The 18,172-nt window shown below is 56.9% G+C and overlaps 1 protein-coding gene across 4 annotated transcripts; it reads right to left on the bottom strand.

Moving 5' to 3' along the window:
* Positions 1 to 112: 112 nt before the first annotated feature.
* On the bottom strand, positions 113 to 17,130 carry ABCB8 (ATP binding cassette subfamily B member 8). 4 transcript variants are annotated; one of them, XM_069462286.1, is made up of 16 exons: positions 16,967 to 17,127; positions 12,465 to 12,777; positions 11,945 to 12,100; positions 11,774 to 11,868; positions 11,547 to 11,652; positions 10,688 to 10,849; positions 10,492 to 10,577; positions 10,293 to 10,390; positions 9,915 to 10,020; positions 6,651 to 6,684; positions 6,273 to 6,409; positions 6,006 to 6,100; positions 5,707 to 5,840; positions 4,788 to 4,935; positions 2,986 to 3,236; positions 113 to 2,272 (listed from the first exon to the last, which is right to left on the bottom strand). In XM_069462286.1, the coding sequence occupies exons 1-16, from the start codon at positions 17,059 to 17,061 to the stop codon at positions 2,138 to 2,140; spliced, it is 2,151 nt and encodes a 716-aa protein (XP_069318387.1). In that variant the 5' UTR covers positions 17,062 to 17,127; the 3' UTR covers positions 113 to 2,137. The 4 variants fall into 4 exon arrangements, with proteins under 4 accessions (XP_069318387.1, XP_069318388.1, XP_069318389.1 ...); XM_069462287.1 differs by having other exon boundaries at positions 3,061 to 3,236; positions 16,967 to 17,126; XM_069462288.1 differs by lacking the exon at positions 16,967 to 17,127 and adding an exon at positions 13,267 to 13,516.
* Positions 17,131 to 18,172: the final 1,042 nt, after the last annotated feature.

Genomic DNA, 18,172 nt, shown 5'->3' with positions numbered 1-18,172 from the left:
AAGCTTGATGGGGGCAGGGACCACCTTCATTCCCCACAGTCGGCTCAGCGGCACAGGGTAAGTGCTTATTTAATAAATAATCTGGAAGGACTGAGTGAATAACATGGTTTATAGTACAGACGTGACAACTTTCCAGGGCTATAGCACTGGGACTTCAAAATATTTTACAGTAGACTATCCATTTAAACACTTAAAACAGGCTTTCCAGATCAAGCACAGCCAGGCATCTGATCTCTACCAAGTAGCTGGCGGGGCCAAGGCTGTGAAGTCACGCAGGGAACAAGGGCAGACAGCTCAGCTCTTCAAGCTCAACTGGCCGTGGCGCGTCACTACTTCCCTGGTGTGTGGAGGGAGGAGGGCTGGACTCTGAGAAGCCTCCCTGAAGATGTAAGCAAACACCCAGAATCTGGTGTCAGAAGGCGTCTTGGGCAGTCCAAGGCCGGTGGCTGAACAGTGAGGCCCACAGGGGAGGGGTTGGGCAAACCACCTGGGCCGCGTGGGCAGTGTGGACTCACCAGGAAGCGGAGGCCCTGAGCTGGGCTGCGCTAGGGACGGGTTTGGTGGCGAAGCAACCTGAAGCCAGCACCAAGCTCTGTGCAACCTCTAATCAGTCAGGAAGCAGGAATATCAGACCGGGCCGGTGTGGCCCTGGGGCTTTGGGGTGGCTTGTCTCCAAAGTAGCACCTGGTCCCAAACCATGCTCACAGAGGCTTCGAGCCACACCTCAGCCTCTGCAGTCACACCTGAGCCACTGCTGCCTGTCCCAGGCTGGCCTCCCCGCGGCAGCAGTCTGCTCTTTCAGCTGCTGCCACCAACCCTGAAAGATGGCACCTGCCCTTCTTTGCCACAGGATAAATCCAAAATGCTTGGCTGGCACTGAAGGTACAGCGCAGGAAACCCCTCTTCCCCTGCCCTGGGGAGTGGGGCTCTGCGGAGTCCCACAGGCTGTACAGGGGAAGGCTCCCAGTGGAAAGTGACAGCAGCACCAAGGCAAGAGGCCACTGGCCCTGGGAGTAGGTAGAGAGGGCTGACGCATCTGCAGCAGCACAGGGAAATGAGGTCTTGACTGCTTCTCGGCCCTGGGGCACCAGGTCAATCCAAGGCCTTTCTTGCATGCTCTCCAGGCCCCCAGAAGCCGACTGGAGCCCAGCCCTGCCTTGCTCACATCTTTGGGGCTACATGCACATGTCACTCAGGCTGTCTGTACCTCCCTTTCAAGGTGAGCCTCCCAGACCACCCTGGGGAGGCTGGTCTCTCAGTGGCATTGTATTTTGCACTAACTGCTCCCTGCTGGTTTTGGACTTGCTGGTACTATGGTCCTGCAGCTGAGAGTCCTAGGTGTGCACCTGGTCCCTCGTCTGTCTCCTTCAGGGCCAGGTATTCTGGGGGACTGAGAAGGGGAGGCCAGCGGCAGACAGCCAGGCAGGCGAGGTGCTTCTCCCAGGCCACCCCACCCCCTGCCTCTCCTCCTCTGACCCAAGACCGGGCCCTGTTGGGCATCTGTCCTCTTGGGCATGAGGTGGGGAGGTGAAATCTAGAAATCAGGGCTGATAATGGAGCAGGGAGAAGGAAGGGAGGTTGCTTAGAGGATGGGAGTGTGGGTTCCAGAGTGGGCCAAGGGCCAGGCTCCTTCTCCCAGGCCCCAGAGGAGTGGTGGGGAGGAGGAAGTGTCGGGGTTGGTCCCCAATCCAGAGCAGTGAGGTCCTAGCCAGGATGTGGGAGGAGCCTAAGTCTGGATTCCCAGGCCCACCCAGGCCCTGATTTTGTAAAGTTCCCTGGAGCTGAGGGCCTGGACAACTGAGGCTGTCTGTGGAGCAGGAGCCTGGCAGCAGATTCTGAGCTGGGCTTGGAGGGTCTGAGCAAAGGGAAGACAGAGCGCAGGGGCCTTGGGAACTTCGCCTCCACCTACCTCCGCCCACGTGCAGCCCAGTGACTCTGGCAGGGGGAGGCAGCCTGGCGGGACTGGGCAGCGGGCAGGAGGGCTCCCGGCCTCCTGAGTGCTGGTTTATTGTGAGCAGGGGGGCAGCGGGCCGTCACACAGCACACTGGCCCTCCTGGCAGCTCAGTCCCCAGTGAGCTGCCCCAGCTGAGCCCAGCCCTGGCACTGATGCTTGGCAGAGACCTCGGAGGACGCCTATCAGGACTTGTGCTGGTGGTTCCTGGAGCCTTCAGGCTTCTTGGGAGGTGGGGCTAGCGGCCCCTCCAGGGCCTGTCTCCGGATAAGCTCTGCGTACAGCCCGCCTTTCCTCAGGAGCTCTTCGTGGGTCCCAGCCTGGAGGGCAGGAGGGAGGGACGGATGGTTGCTCTAACCCAGTGCGGACTTCAGAGCCCTAGGAGGGTGGAACTTCTTTACCAGTCATTGGGCTCATGGTCACTTAAGCCAGTGTCCCTTCTGCGGACACTCTGAAATCAGAGCCCAATGAGAAAGGATCTGGCACAGCTGCATCAGTCAGCGCCACTCCCCGCTTAGCTGAATTTGGGAAGAACGCAATTCCTCCTGTCCCCCTTACAGAGCCCAAGGCTCTAACTCGGGACCTGATGCCTCTCAAAAGGCCCTCAGCCTTTGCTTAAATGGGGGCCATGAGCCCCCATGTAGCCTCTGGGCCTGCTCCTGATTGGTCCCCGATCGGGGTGCCTAGGTCGGGGTGCCTAGCGCTGCCTCCTCTGCACCTCAGCCCCTGGGCAGCCAGCCCTGCCCGGGCCCCACCCCGCCTAGCACCATAACTTTTCTCAGTCCTTTTCCTTTTGGTCCCGGAAGCCAATGGTGCATTACACTATCCCACGGGACAGAGGAAGAGACCGAGGCCCTGAGCGGCCAGGGCTCGTCTAGGGGCAGGAACGCTTGAGTCCTGTGGGACGCTGCTTTCAGAATATGGCCCCAAGGCCAGGCTAGACCTTCACACAGCTCAGCTGGGCCACCACTCTGCTGTCTGTGGCTGAAGCCATCCCTAACCCACTGACCCTGTCTCCCAGGCCCAGACTAACCTCCCAGACACGTCCGTTGGCCATGACAACAATGCGGTGGGCCGCACGGACGGTGCTGAGCCGGTGGGCAATGACCAGCACTGTGCGGCCTGTGCTGGCCTGGTCCAGGGCCTCCTGCACGACCCGCTCAGACTCTGCATCCAGCGCACTGGTGGCCTCGTCCAGGATCAGCACCGTGGGCTGCTTGATGAGAGCACGGGCGATGGCAAGGCGCTGCTTCTGGCCCCCAGACAGGGTGGTGCCCCGCTCACCTGCGGAGGGAGGGCACAGGGCAGGGGCCTGAATCAACCCTCAGCCATGCACTTGGGGGTGGCCCACAAAGGGGGTCCTTCCTGAGCTCCCTTCCGGCTCCTCCAAGTGCCCTCTTGGCACTGCGCACACGTGCCCTGCCTCTGGGTCCCCCGCACTGTGCACGTTCACGCTGCCCCTCTGAGGGTGGGGTGACGCCTCTCAGCCCCCCAGTCCCACATCCCTGTGCAGATGAGTGTGTGCGTTCACACAAAACAACACAGCAGGGCTCAGTGCACCACAGAGGAGATGCCAAGTGTCCCTCCCCAGCCATGGCGGGGCCTCCGAGCCAGGATGACACACTCCCTGCCTGGTGCCTGCAGCTCTAGCTGCTTCCCTGGCCCCCCAGGTCTCTGCTGTTGGGGGAACATCCAGCACCAACACATGGGCTCCAGGGTGACTCCAGGGCAGTGGGATTCAGAGTCCACAGAGGACAGGAGAAGTGGCGGCCTGGGAGCCAAGAAGAACAGGCGATGGCAGTGTCACAGGTCAGCTGGGGGTCAGTCCCAAGTGAGCACAGAGTGTGCTAGGATGAGAGGTGGAAGGAAAGTGCCAGCCCAGAGAGACACGGGGCAGCGCCACACCAGGATGGTGCGGCGTGTGAGCAGCGTGCAAACAGCGGAGCAGCAACGCAGAACACGGAGGGCGGGCCACAGACAGCAGTGCCACAACCCGGGAGGCTGGAGCTCCGTCAGACTGAACAGAGTTGAGAAGCCCAGATAGTTCCGCATCCTGAGATGTGCTGAAAGAGTCTGCAACAGCACCAAGACACTGGATGACAATCATACCCGAGAGGTCGAGAAAAGAAGACCCACGAAATAAACACGTAAAGCTGCAAGCTGCACCAGGAACGTGCTACAGTGCGATACTGCACGTTCCAGCGTTGCAGGACCACGAAGCCCTCTCCTGGGAAGTCAGGAGAGGGACCTGCTCAACTCAATCAGCCTATTATAACGAGAGGAGAGACACGTCACAAAAGAAAAGGACAGGAAGGAAACAGGGGCCAGAAGAGGGCAAACAATTACAAGGAGTTAATTCCCCATTTCTTCTCTTCAGTCTTGAGAAGTGTTGGCCCCTGCTAGGCTCTGTGAAGATTCCAAATGTAGCCAGGGTCCTGTCATATTTTTTTTTTTTTTTTTTTGAGACAGGGTCATGTTCTGTCGTCTGGGCTGAAGTCGTGTCATCACAGCTCATTGCAGCCTGGAACTCCTGGGCTCAAGTGATCCTCCTGCCTTGGCCTCCCAAACCCTGTCATATTCTCTAACTCCCCTGGAGCCCTTCCTGTCTCTGCAGCCTGCTCGCTATGTTGTCCCTGGATTCCATGGGCCTGGACTCCTCTGTCCTCCTTGGCTACGGTTCTGGTCGTCCCTGACACATTGTCTGTCTCTCTTCCTGGCTGTCCCTGCTCCCCTAGTCCCACCAAACCCTTCGCTGTCCATGTGGAATCCTGTCTCCCAGCCTCACTGCCAGGGGGCCCTGCAGACCCAAGCGGGATTCTTGTCCCCGGAACTCACCGATGATGGTGTTGTAGCCCTCAGGGAAGCTGCTGATGAACTCGTGGGCATTGGCTTCCCGGGCAGCTGCATATACCTCTTCATCGGAAGCTTCCAGCTTCCCAAAACGGATGTTCTCCATGATGGTCGTTCCAAACAGGACTGGCTCCTGGGGAGGGTATGGGGATGGCATCCACAGAGACATTCTGACTCTGCCCCAGAACCGTGAGGGGCTGCCACACGCATCAGGAGAGTCTACCTTGGCTAGACCAGATTAGGATCCCTTGGAGAATCGGAAGTTCAAAGTCAGAGGTCAAGCAAGGGCACAGATTCTGGCCCCTTAACGAGGCCCAGAATCCCTTGCTGGGAGGTGGGGGAAGGGCTGGAGAGCAAGACCAGCAGCCCAGCAGAGCAGAGGGAGGGAGGAGGGCCTCCCACTGGGCTTTCTGCTGCTCGTGGGCAGCTACCCCCATGGGCCCACGGGGGGAAGACTGCACCGTTGCTGGGCAGCGCACTTCAAGCAGAGGGAAAGTGGCCATAGGCTCAGTGCTCCAGGCTGGGCTATGAGTCCTCGCTTAGTGGGTGGACGGCGGCCACCTGCAGTCCCAGCAACCCCACCGTGGGCTTCTCTAGACCTGGATGCTACAGGCTTCGCAGAGATCCCAGGGATCCCCCAGGGGACACCCCCACCTGCACACACACTGCTTTAAATGGAGAGCGAAGTGTTTCTGCCCTGAGAGACAAAGGCACAGCTGCAGGCGCCCCCAAGACAAGGATACCTCAGACCCAGACGACAGCTGGGGACATGTGAAGAAGGCCAGGGGCCTCCTGAGAGCAGCCGGATGACTAAGGTGGGGAGGGAAGAAAGGCACATGAGGGCTGAGAGGGCCAGGGGAGGACGGGGGTGGGGAGCTGAGGGCAGCCCTGTATGTCCCCGCACCTGGCTGATGAAGCCGATGACCTGGCCCCGGAGCCAGGAGGGGTCGAGGGTGCGCAGGTCCCGCCCGTCCAGTGTCACCATGCCCGCCGTGGGGTCGTAGAAGCGCTCCAGCAAGGAAGCAACTGTGGTCTTTCCTGGGGAATTGCAGTTGTGCGGGAGGGAGGAAGGGCTTCTGGAGACTGTCCGGCAAACAGGGTCCCTTGCGGCAGTGGAGGGAGACCCCCCAGGAGGGCCAGGACTCTCCCACTGATGCCAGAGGAAGAGTCAGAGGGTGGGCAGAGGGTGGTGGCTCCCCTTACCTCCCCCAGACTGGCCTACGAGGGCCACGATCTTGCCAGGGGGCAGCGTCAGGGTGAAGTCTCTGAGCACCTCGAAGCCGGGGCGGCAAGGGTAACTGGGAGGAGAGAGCCGTCAGACCAGGCTCCAGGCCTGTTGTCCTTCCTGCTCCGTCCTGAAGGACCTCCTCGGGGTGCTTGTTTAGGGGCATTAAGCCAGATCTCCCCACCTGGCTCCCCCAGCCCTCGGCCCAGAGGGGCCTACCCCGGTACCCGCTCGGTGCTGCTCACCTGAAGCAGACGTTCTGAAACGTGATAGAGCCTCGCAGGTGCTCCCTGGGGATGCAGCAGCCCCCAGACAGTGGGATGCAGGGGCTCAGGGCCATGTACTCGAAGACCCGGGCGCCGGCACTGAGCCCTCGCACCACCTGCGGGGGAAATCCAAAGTCCGCAGTGAGGTGGGAGCAGGGGCTCCGAGGGACAGGAGCCCCTGGGTGCCGGGTAGGGGCCACCAGAGCATCTCCAAAGCACCGTGCAGCAGCAGAGGGGGCTGTGGTCCTGGGCTCGGGTCCTCCTGCCCCTCTTGCCCCTACCCACACCCGGTTCCTGCAGCAGCACACAGATGACACTGGTCACTGATGGGACTCAGGCCCCCCAGCTGCCACTCACCTGACCAAACAGGACAGAGAGGTTGGCCATGGACCTGGGAGGAGAAGGAGAGAGGGTTGGAAGAGGTGGGGAGGAGAAGAGCCAAGAGAAGGGGAAGGAAGCCATGGTGGGGTCGGCAAGGAAACAGGAGGCCCGCGGCCAAGTGCAGAGTCGGCTCCTGACCAGGAACTTCGGGAGCCCTGGGATCTAGGGACACCAGACCACTGAGCCCTGGCTTCCTCCTTGGCTGGACAAGGATGATAACTGTCTGTCAGCCTAGTCCAGGACCCAGGGGCAGTGTTCCAAGAGATGGACATGGAAGGCAGGCACAGGGCCTCAGTGGTATCCTCCATGCTGGCCTGGCCCGTAGTCTGCAGGGTGAGGCTGGCTCACAGTACGCAGCAGCAACGTCATTCCACAAGGAAGGGACCCCAGCTGAGCCTATGACCTCCCTGCTCCACCCTGGTAATGGAGGTGCTGCTGTCAACAGAGATCAAGGTTGCGTGGCCCACAGTGGGAGATCGGCTCTAAAAACTGATGTCACATTCTTTCAGACAAAGAAGAAAACAAAAGACACTGACTGAGCTACAGGAGAACTCTGGGGAGCCCCCAAACAAAATCCCATGAAACAGCTTCTGTCGTGGGCTTGCCCTGCAGGTGTGTGTGTGTGTGTGTGTGTGTGTGTGTACGAGATGGGGTGTTTATCTGTCTAGACAGTGCGTGGCCTCCTTTGTCCTGGCAGGGCTGGGACAGGGCTGGTTGGCTGCTGTGAGGCTGGGGAAGAGGATGAGTCAACTGCTCCTTAGTCACTGGCCCCTGACCGGCCTGGCTGACCCATGACAGTGTGTCTGCTATCGTGTGCCGGGTCCTCTCTTTCAGAAGAGGAAAGACTGACTCCCCAGCAATCTTTCAGCTGCAGGATTCACTTCCTCCAGCCCGGGAACCCACAGGGAAATGGCTCTGGCAGGCTCAGTGCCATCAGCACTTGCCAAGGAGTGGGCAGGCAGTGAGCAGGCGGCCAATCCAGCCAGCCACGGTTGATGAGAAGGGGACACTCTCCATGACAGCTGGAAGCCATCAGGGCCTGGCAAAGGGGCTGGGCCACAACTGAAGTCCCCCACACATGTGACTCATCGGTGGGTGAGGACCCTGCTCTCAGGAAGGCTGTGGGCTGCAGGCCTCGGGCCACACCCACATGGGGCCTTGCCTGACCCTGACTGTGGTCTCTCTGGGCACCTCCCCACCTCCCCTTCCTCACTTGGCCTCTTCCCTGCTGGACGCCAGCACTGATGCACGGCCCCTTGGCTCGACTGGCAGGACCCAGGCGGACACCAGCTTCTTTAATACAATAAGACCCAATTCCTCCCAGGTGGGCAGTAAAGAATCTCTACATGAGCAGGGCTGGAAGGGGCCCCCAAAAGGATGGGCCTAGGGGCTGTGGCTGCAGGAGCAGCCGGCAAGGCAGACAGCGCAGCCTGGCTCCCCGGCGTCCTTGCGTCTGTGACATAATTCTGTTAGACGGCTGAGCAGTGCAGTGGCAGGTAAGGAAAGAGTCTGCACTCAGGCCATAAAGGGGAAGTGGGGCCTCGGAGGAGGGGCCGGGGCTGGCCAGAGCAGCTGCCTCCCCACAGGAGATGTCCTGCCACTGCCTCCTCAAAGGGCTGATTTCATTAAGGTGCCAGTGGGTTTCTTATGGGTCCTCAGGACTAAGACAACTGTCCTGCTCAGAGAGACCAAAGCTGGGTCTGATCAAGGGCACAGAGTCAGCATGGGGTGCAGGCAGCAGAAGGGACACCCGAGCCCCATCCCCACTGCCATGCGTCTTAATCCCTCAGCCTCCTGGGAGCAGCTCCCGGCTGGAGGAGGGATGAGGCATCCCAGGACCAGAGAGGGTCTGAACGTACTCAGATTACGGAGCATCGAACAGAAATGGGGCGGAGGGCGTTTGTGCAGTGGCAGAAATGGGTGGAATGCTGGGTTGGGCGCTGAGCACGGGAGTCGTCCTGCCTGCTATCTCTCTCAGTTAGCCTCAGTGTACAAGGGACAATAAGCCTGGTGGCAGGGGAGTCTGTAAGAGACAGCTGACACACACACAGGGGTGTGCTAGGAAGCACGGCGCAGACACGTGCCCTCAGAACAGGAGCGGTGGCCTCGGGAGGGGGAGCAGGGGGACTCACGGGGGAGCGACACGGGGGGGGGGGGTGTCAGGGGTGGTGCTTTATTTTCCTGAAACGGTTGGTGGTAACAGGTCTTCACTCTTTAATTATTTATTATAGCATATTCACTCTTTAATTACGTATCACAATGTATATTTATGTTTTATGTATTTTTATATATTTGGTGGGTGGAGAAGCAAAGGGAAAAACAGCAGTAGGAACGGCTAGTGTTTAGCTTGGAAAGAAGAGGGACTGGGAGGCCCACCTTGGGCCACTGTGACAAAGTCGGCCCATCGGCTCTGGTTGCCACATAGGGCAGGGGGGCCCAGCTGAGTGGGTGGTTTCAGACTAATGAAAAGCACAGGCCATAGGGGTGGGCCTGGCAGGGACAGGGGCTCAGCTTCCCATCCCTGGAAGTAGTCAGGGGCGGGGACGGGGGAGAGGGCAGCTCTCAAAAAGCTTGTCAAGGATGGTCTATCCACACGTGGAGTGTTATTCAGCCTTAACAAGAAAGGGAATTCTGACGCGTGCTGCAACACGGAGGAACCTCAAGGTCACTGTGCTCAGTGATAAAATGCAGTCACAAAAGGACAAATACTGTATGATTCCACTTGTAGGAGGTCCCTAGAGTTGTCAAATTCACAGAGACAGAAAGTAGAATGGTGGGTGCTGGGGGATGGGGGAAGGCGAGAGGGGCAGTTAGTGTCTAATGGGACAGTTTCAGTTCTGCAAGGTGGAGAGATCTGGCGATGGATGGTGTGATGGTTGCACGATGATGTGAGTGTGCTTAACACCACTGAACTGCACACTTAAAAATGGTCAAGATGGTAAACTTTATGTTGTGTGTATTTTACCACAATTAAAAAAATTTTTTAAAAAGCTTATCAAGGAAACTTCTGAGAGTCTTTTGGGAGGCTGAAGATGACAACCACATTCCTGAGTGTACCTGGGGGTTGCTACGAGCCCTGAAGGGCAATCTCACCCAGCCCTGCGCTTCCCTGGGGTAGCTGGGCAGGCCTGGGGCTGTGCAGCAGACTCCCCAGAGCAGGCTGGCACCCCCGTCCCCTGACCCAGCAGGGCTCTGAGGGTGACAGCGTGCTCCATAGGGATGGGAATGGCCCCCACTCACCTCTGCACCGTCTGGGAGGCCACCAGGAAGGACATGAGGTCTCCCCCTGTGAGTTGCTGTCCGGCCACAAGGGAGCCCCCAATAAACAGGGTGCCCAGGACCATGCCTGTGTGGGAGGGGACAGGTGGTGAGGGTGTGAGCCCAGGTGTGAGCCTGAGTCCTAGCCCTGCCTTGCCACCAGCTGACTGGGGGATTCAGGCAAGCCCCAGTGAGTAGGACGGGCACACCTCCACGGCTTCCCTGATAGCAGCCCTGTAGCACTCCACACATGGCTTGGTTGGGAGGTGTGCCCACTGCCCTCCCCTCGCCTGAGTGAGTTGGCAGCCCATCTGTCTTCGCTCTCCCCAGCCTGGACACCCTCAGGACTTGCTTACTCACAGTTAAAGGCGATGTTGGAGAGCCCCTGGAACAATGCGATGCCCCGGCCCAGCTCCTCTGCCCGGTAGCGGCACCCTTCCAGCTCTGCCCCGTAGCGCCTGGTGAGAGGCCAGCCATGCTCAGGAGACACAGGATGGGCTGCAGGGTGGGTAGGTGTGGAGGTCGCTCCACTGTGTGCCCTGCCCCTCCCAGGACTCACTCCTCCTCCCGCTGCTCCATGGCGAAGGCTCGCACAGTCCGAACGTTGCCCAGGGCCTCATCTGCTACACCTGTTGCCCTGGCGATCTGTGAGGAGTCCAGGAAACATGGAGCCAGGTTGGAGACGGGGAGGAGTGACAGGGTGAGTGGACAGAGAGAAGGCGGGGGTGGAGAAGGACGGCCAGGAATGCTGGTACCTGCTCCTGACACTGGCGAGACAATTTTCGGAGACCTGAGCCCATCAGGGTGCCAACTCCCATCAGGGCAGGTGTGGCCACCATCAGCAGCAGCGTGAGGCGTGTGGACAGCATGGACAGGGACACCAGGCAGCCAGCCACCTGGGTGCAGCTCCGTAGCCCCTGGGCGTGGGAATGAAGGCAGGAGGCTATCTGGCATCAGGACCATGACATGGGGGACTTTACCAAGAGTCAGCTGGCTAGAGCTCTGCACTTACAAGGCCAAGGCCACAGATCTGACCCCTGGTAGGCCAACTGGCAGTCACAGAACATAACTCTTTCTTGACCAGCTAGGGTACGACCAGCAGGTTTGAAGGGGCTGTGTGAGAATGTCTACGAACCATGGCATCCCCTCCCCAGACAAATCCCAGTTTACTTCTCTTTCTGTTTCAGAAACGGAACAAAGAGCACTGCACAGGGATACCACCCAGCGACTTCTATAGGCCAGTATCTGGCATAATCCAGTGGCCACAGCGATGGTGGGAGTGGTAAGGGGAGAACATCAGTATTCAGTAAAGAGCCATCTTGCATGCTCAGTGCTCATCAGCGATCCGGGTGCTCTGGGGACAAGGCAGGCCACGTGATTTTGCTCTTGCCAGGAAAGGTTCTCGTCTAAGTCCTTGGGAAGGCTTTGTAGAGGAGACAGGGTTTCAGAGCAGTGGAGAACCCTGACCTTGGACACTGCCTCAGCACCTCCCTCCCATGAACTTCCATGTTCCCTCGCCAGGTCTTCGTGAGCCTTGGCCCAACTTCAGGGCTGGGGCAGGGCAGGGCTGGCCTGGTGAGCATGTGTGTGCATGGGGGGACTGGGGCCACTGACCTGGGAGATGACGAGCTTGAAGGATGACTTAAACTCCTGCACGTCGGTTGTCAATCGGCTCACCAGCTGCCCTGTCCTTTTAGCATCAAAGAAAGCAATGTCTTGCCTGGCGGTGGGACACGGAGGCAGGTGGGTGGGAGGAGGAAGAGGCAGACATTACTTCAGGATGAGGCCCCGCCGCTGGGCCCATCATTCACCCCCACTCTCTACCCTGTGGCTGGCAGTACCGAAGCAGGGAGCTGAAGAGGGCCCTCCGCATGTCCACAGCCATGCGCTCGCCAACGTGGGACAGCAGCACCAGGTACCCGAAGGTCAGCAGTCCCTGCGAAAGAGGCCTGGGCACTCAGGGATGCCCCAGGGCAGCTCCTCTGTGGCCCCCAGCCCACTCCCTGCTGTACCTGGATGCCATAGAGGATGAGCAAGTGGGTGCCAAGATTTCGGGACTCAGTCATGAAGCTCCCCACATGGTCCCTCGTGTACTTGGCCACGATCTCCACCAGCTGGCCCAGGAGCAGGGGGATCTGTACATTCACCAGTGCCGCACCCAAGGCCAGCTGGAACGGAAGGGCAGAGGGGACAGATGTTTTGGGGGGGGCTCTCCACCCCAGCCCCGACCGTGGCCCTTCCTCTCCCACTGCTGTCCTGGTTTCTGTCCATGCTGTGGCTGGTCATGTGGACACACCAGTGCCTCCCTAAAGTTAAAACCCTGCCTTTCAGCCATGGCACCCCTCAAACCCAGCCACCTTGCACTGACTGTCCTGGCATCCCTCAGACTCCAGGTCCTTGGGCTGGCCCTTCCTGCTTCCAGGAGGTCTGAGACACAGGAATGCTCTCCCTGTGCACCTCTGGCTCGGAGCCTCTGCCGACCCCTTCCTGGTCCTTCCCTGTCCCCAGTATGGGAAGTGGGGAAAGCCTCACCACGATGGCTACCCCGAGGACCAGCAGGTGGGGCCGCAGAAACTGCCAGAAGAGCTTCCAGTTAAAGCGGGACTCCACAACACTGGGTGTGGAGCAGGCCGGAGGGGCCTCTTCTGCCTCACACAGTGCCACGAGGCAGAGGCGGGGATGCTTGCTCAGCAGCACAGGGCCTAGCAGGGCTCCCCCAACCCAGCACCAGGCAGAGGGGCTCTGGGTGGGAGCTGGGGGGGCTCGAGGGAGGTGGGCCCGGAGCTGAGACCGCAGCTGGGCCATGGCCCTGAGAAGGAAGGCGCTGGGGCTGCCATCAGAGTACCTGTAAGGAGAGAAAGGCATTGATGGCTTGAGGACTTGACTGTCCTCCAGCTGAACAGTAAGCCACCCACGCTCTGGCTGAGCCTCTGGACAGCAACATTTCCTCTTCTTTAGGGCCCTTGACCCTGCCTTTCTCAGGCACCATCTGAAGCAACTTCATTCTCTAAGACAAACGTACACATGCAAAGTCACTGAGGAACAAGGAGGCTGAGTGTGGAATCAAGCCTTAAAAGTGTTCCCCCCCTCCCCCCCACCCCCGCACTGCCTCTCAGACCGCACCCAGCCTGCGGGCCCCTCTCAGCCTCCGGGGCACCGACCCCTGAGTAAGCAATGGCTGCTGGTTCATAGCACTCCCCAGAGAGGGGCCGCAGGCCTCAGTGACCAAGGCACAGAGGTCAGGAGGGGACGAGCTCCTTCTGTGCCTGGCACTGCAGCCACCAAGGCAGATGCAGCCCCCACCTCCCTGGGAGGGAGATGGCTTTGTTCTCACCTGACAGATGAAAAACACCATGTGGAGCTGACAGAGTTGAAATAATTTGTCCCCAAGCAGTAGAACTAGGATAAGAGGGGAACTCTGCTGTCGGATTCCAGCATCCAGGCTCACTCTATTCTGCCTGTGTGCCGTACCCAAGGCTACAAGTGGCTGGGCCAGGGCTGGACCTGAGTCATCTGACCTATTACGCCCCATCACCCTGCCTCCCCTCCTGGGCTTGGAGTGCTGTGGGGACAATGCATGAAGGGAGAAGGCAACATACCCCCGCTCTACTAGCTGGAAGAAGAAACAGAGAAAAATGGAAATTCAAATAACTTATCATCTTGGATAGGCTAATTACCTTCTCTTTCCTTCAATTGTCATATCTAAAAAATGGTAATGTAGAGTCAACCGTTTAAGACATTTTGAACGTACTGTGCACAGGTTCCCTGATCAGGGGTGTAGGGAAGATGGAGGTGAACAGAACAGCCAGAGTAGCTCTGCTTACAGTCGGCACTGATAGCACGAGCACTCTTCCTCCTCCTCAGGAATTAGTACAGGCCTTCCAGGGGGCCTGGGGCCTGGTGGAGGGGAGAGAGGCTTCTAGGCAGAGGGAAAAGTGTCTACGGAAAGAAAAGTTTCAAAAACAGTATGGCTGACGCCTGGCATACAATCAGGGAGAGTGGGAGAAGGGTAGTCACTGCAGTCTTTATAAAGCACCTGGATTTAGAGGATTTTAGGCTAGGGTATGACATAATCAGATTTGCATTTTAAAGATAATAGCAGCCGGGTGGTACCTGTAATCCCAGCACCTTGGGAGGCTGAGATGGGAGGATCATTTGAGCCCAGGAGTTGGACATCAGCCTGGGCAACACAGTGAGACCCTGCCTCTACAAAAAATTAGCTGGGCAGGGTACTGCATGCCTGTAGTCCCAGCTATTCCAGAGGCTGAGGCAGGAGGATCCCCTGAGCCCAGGAATTCCAGGTTACAGTGAGCTATGATTGTGCACTCCAGTCTGGGTGACAGAACAAGACCCTGTCTCTAAAAAGATCCTGGGAGAGTGGAGTGGGCCTGAGGTGGACAAGAAGACTGGCTGGAGGGAGGCCCAATATAAGCAGAAATCATCCAACCAGGAGGGTCTGATGCTCAAAGATCCAGATGAAATTAGTGACAGCAAAAGGCTTTTAAAAAAGAAGAGTATGCGAGGTGGGCGGATCGTTTGAGCTCAGGAGTTCGAGACCAGCCTGAGCAAGAGCGAGACCCCATCTCTACTAAAAATAGAAAGAAATTATATGGACAGCTAAAAATATATATAGAAAAAATTAGCCGGGCATGGTGGTGCATGCCTGTAGTCCCAGCTACTCGGGAGGCTGAGACAGGAGGATCGCTTGAGCTCAGGAGTTTGAGGTTGCTGTGAGCTAGGCTGACGCCACGGCACTCACTCTAGCCTGGGCAACAGAGTGAGACTCTGTCTCAAAAAAAAAAAGAAAAGAAGAGTATGGCCGGGCGCGGTGGCTCACGCCTGTAATCCTAGCACTCTGGGAGGCCGAGGTGGGCGGATCGTTTGAGCTCCGGAGTTCGAGACCAGCCTGGGCAAGAGCGAGACCCCATCTCTACTAAAAATAGAAAGAAATTATATGGACAGCTAAAAATATATATAGAAAAAAATTAGCCGGGCATGGTGGTGCATGCCTGTAGTCCCAGCTACTCGGGAGGCTGAGACAGGAGGATCGCTTGAGTTCAGGAGTTTGAGGTTGCTGTGAGCTAGGCTGACGCCACGGCACTCACTCTAGCCTGGGCAACAGAGTGAGACTCTGTCTCAAAAAAAAAAAAAAAAAAAAAAGAAGAGTATGAGCTTTTTCCTTTAACATCACAGTCCTTCAAATCCACAGACCCTGCTAACTGCAAACTTCATCTCCCCCTTCCCGTGCTTTCAAGAAGGCCTGTGCTTCTTGCCACCTCTGTGTGATGCCTCCCCCACCCACTCTGCCTGCCTGATTTTTATGTCTTGTTTTCCACTGTGTTCTTATGTTTACTCTAACTTTCAGATAGAGAAGCTCACTCCCCTTCTGCCCTAGGTAATTGTCCAATTTTCCCATTAGACTATATGTTCCTGAAGTGCAGGAAGCTATGTCTCACATCCCTGGCACTTAGCAGAGCTCTGGAACATAGTAGATGTTCAGCAAATGTTCACGTTTGTTGAGCACAGGCATGCCCTCATTAGAGATGCAGAATAATCTGACCTAACTGCTGCTGCATTTTGCAAATATTTAGACTTACTGTGGCCAACAGTAAGAAATACATTTTACATTGCAACCCAGTATAATGAACACATATATGCCACACAAAGTTGAAATGCTTCACAAAACAGTATTTTCCCAAATTTTAAAAATGTATTCCAATATTTTTTAATCCACCTTATTTTTTTTAAAAGAGATAGGGTCTTGCTCTGTTGCCCAGGTTGGAGTGCAGTGGCAGAATCATAGCTCACTGCAGACTCAAACTTCTGGGCTCAAGTGATACTCTCACCTTAGCCTCCAGAGTAGCTGGCACTAAAGGTGCGCACCATCATGCCCAGCTAATCTTATTTTTTGTAGAGACGGGGTCTTGCTATGTTGCCCAGGCTGGTCTCAAACTCCTGGGCTCAAGCGATCCTCCTGCTTCAGCCTCCCAAAGTGCTGTGATTACAGGCATGAGCCACCAAGACCATTTACCTTTAAATGGTACTGATCCATTAGCTTCATTTCATGATCTATTGAAAAATACTAACTAATGAACACATACATACTTGGATATTATTTGATGTCTTTCCTTGGGTTTCCCTCTGGTTTAAATAATATCAGCACCCTAACTCTGTCCTAAGGACTGTTTTCAAACCTTTCAATAATTTACCAGGGCTACTTTCCAGCTTCTCTCATCTTTTCCAGACTAAGACTCTAAAAAGGGCTTGGTCATTGCCAAGAACTGAAGGATTACTTCCCAGCACCAGTGCTTCCAGCCCTAGCTGGCCCCAGTTCTTGCTCTCTGTCAATCAGATGGGCTTAGGACACATAACTCCTCATCCAGCTGCCCCTTGAGAATCTTCTGCCTGCTTGGCCTTCAGGTTATTCACTCTACGATTAGAAGAAAATCAGTTCCTTCTCATACAGCATTTACATTCCAGTTGCAGTTTCAGGGTCCTTGTTTGCTGGCGCTCTCTCTCTCCTCTCTCCCTCTCCCAGTGTGTACGGTGTTTTGCCAAAAACACACAAGTTCGAACTAGTAAATTGACTATCCCTGCTGAATGTCTCCAGCTGCAGGAACCACTTTTGTTCGGCTCACTTTGAATCTTGTGGAGCACCACCAGTATTAGATGCCCCTGGACACTAGTAACAATTTTTGTACAAATCTCCAGATCAATTGCAAGAGGGAGGCCGCAGACGGGGAATGGCGCCCCCTGATGGGGAGTGCGGACCGGGCATGGTCACTGACCCCGAGTCCCCTCCGTCCGGCTGACACACAGATACAGACGGACGGAGCCTCCTACTGGCGCCGGGACTGTCGCCATAAATAATTGAGGCCAATTCCCCAGGGAGTGACATTCCACCCCCGGCCGGGCTAGCCTACAGCTTCCAGCAGGCCTCGCGCGAGAGCGGGGACTCCATCTCCCGGCGGGCCCGGCACTGACCTGCTAGCTTGTCAATGGCCCGCGCTCGGAGTAGGTTTGTCCCTTTTTACCTGACGGCCGAAAATGTCTGGAAGCGGAGGGGCAGTAGAGGCCTGCCTGGGACAGGACCGCCCCGAATCCCGACCCGAAATAAGTGCACCAACATGCTGGGGCAGGAAAACAGGAGCAACCGGCAACGACAGTTTCACCCTCATCCCACCATGGGCTCCATCTTGTCTCCGACCCGCGTCCCGACAACCCCCTCGCCCCTCGGCGATGATTGGTAAAAAGACGCATCAATCTAATTGCAAGCTGTGATTGGAGAAAACATTGTCAGCCCACCTCCTTTGGAAATTGTGATTGGAGAGAATCACCTACTCGCCGGCCCCCAGCTCTGGGCGGGGCCGAGCGGAAAAGGGCGCTGCCTTTCTCCTGCACTCGGGTTGAAGGTCTGAGGGTGTGCCCAGTCGGTCCCCTCAGCCCCGGGGTATCCATAGTAACGCGTCAGCTGCTAACCTCGGGCCATTTTCCTAAGGGTACTCCTGGCGGACTCTAAATGTCCTGGGGTCTCTAGGGAGTGTAGAGCACTGGCCCTTGGGGACAAATGAACAAAAATCGACTGGGGAATTTTTTTCAAAACACGTGCACGTGCCCAGCGTGATGGTGCGCCTGTAGTCCCAGCTACTTGGGAGGCCAGGAGTTGGGGGCTGCAGTGAGCTGTGATCTCATCATTGCATTCCAGCCTGAGCGACACAGCGAGACACCGTCTCTTAAAAAAACAACAACAAAACAAAATATTTGCACACGACTTGCCACCCATCCTGCTCTTCTAGGCGTATCAGAACTCCTGGGGAGGCGGGCGGGGGGGGGGGGATCCCCTGGTGATTCTGATACTCTTGTTCTATTCCTCAATTACTGAGTACTACTGATATGGAGGCCCGGTAGTTTATCAAGGCGCGATCTCAGATCTCTCTCCGGCAGGGGTGAGGCAGATGCCTTCCTCACCCTGTCAGAATGACTTGCCTACAGCACCTCTGTTATTTCTTCCGTGTAATTGTTTGCATACCTGCTTCCCCACTGGGCTATGACAGCTTGTGGTAGCTCTGCCTCATTCATCTGTCTCCTTCCTCTCCAAATGCTTCGCAGAGAAAAGTGTGAAATAAATTGACTGGAGATGGGGTGGTGGTAGGGAGGCTGACGATGGATGAATCTAGGTTGGAACTGGGCAGGAAAATGTGTCAGGATTAGTTTGAGGTTGGGCTGGGGAGGGGTCTTAA

Source organism: Eulemur rufifrons, chromosome 29 (assembly GCF_041146395.1).
Source record: "Eulemur rufifrons isolate Redbay chromosome 29, OSU_ERuf_1, whole genome shotgun sequence".
In the NCBI taxonomy this organism is placed as follows: domain Eukaryota; kingdom Metazoa; phylum Chordata; class Mammalia; order Primates; family Lemuridae; genus Eulemur; species Eulemur rufifrons.
Note: the sequence above shows the minus strand (reverse complement) of the source record. Positions and strands in the feature narration are given on the sequence as shown.

Bases quoted from the DNA above. Each gene is read 5' to 3' on its own strand.
- ABCB8 (XM_069462286.1), bottom strand. From the start codon at position 17,061: ATGTTGGTGCACTTATTTCGGGTCGGGATTCGGGGCGGTCCTGTCCCA. The intron at 12,101-12,464 runs GTGAGGCTTTCC...CTTCCGTTCCAG, and splicing joins TCCTCGGGGTAGCCATCGTG to CTGGCCTTGGGTGCGGCACT. The intron at 6,410-6,650 runs GTGAGTGGCAGC...TTTCCCCCGCAG, and splicing joins TCTCTGTCCTGTTTGGTCAG to GTGGTGCGAGGGCTCAGTGC.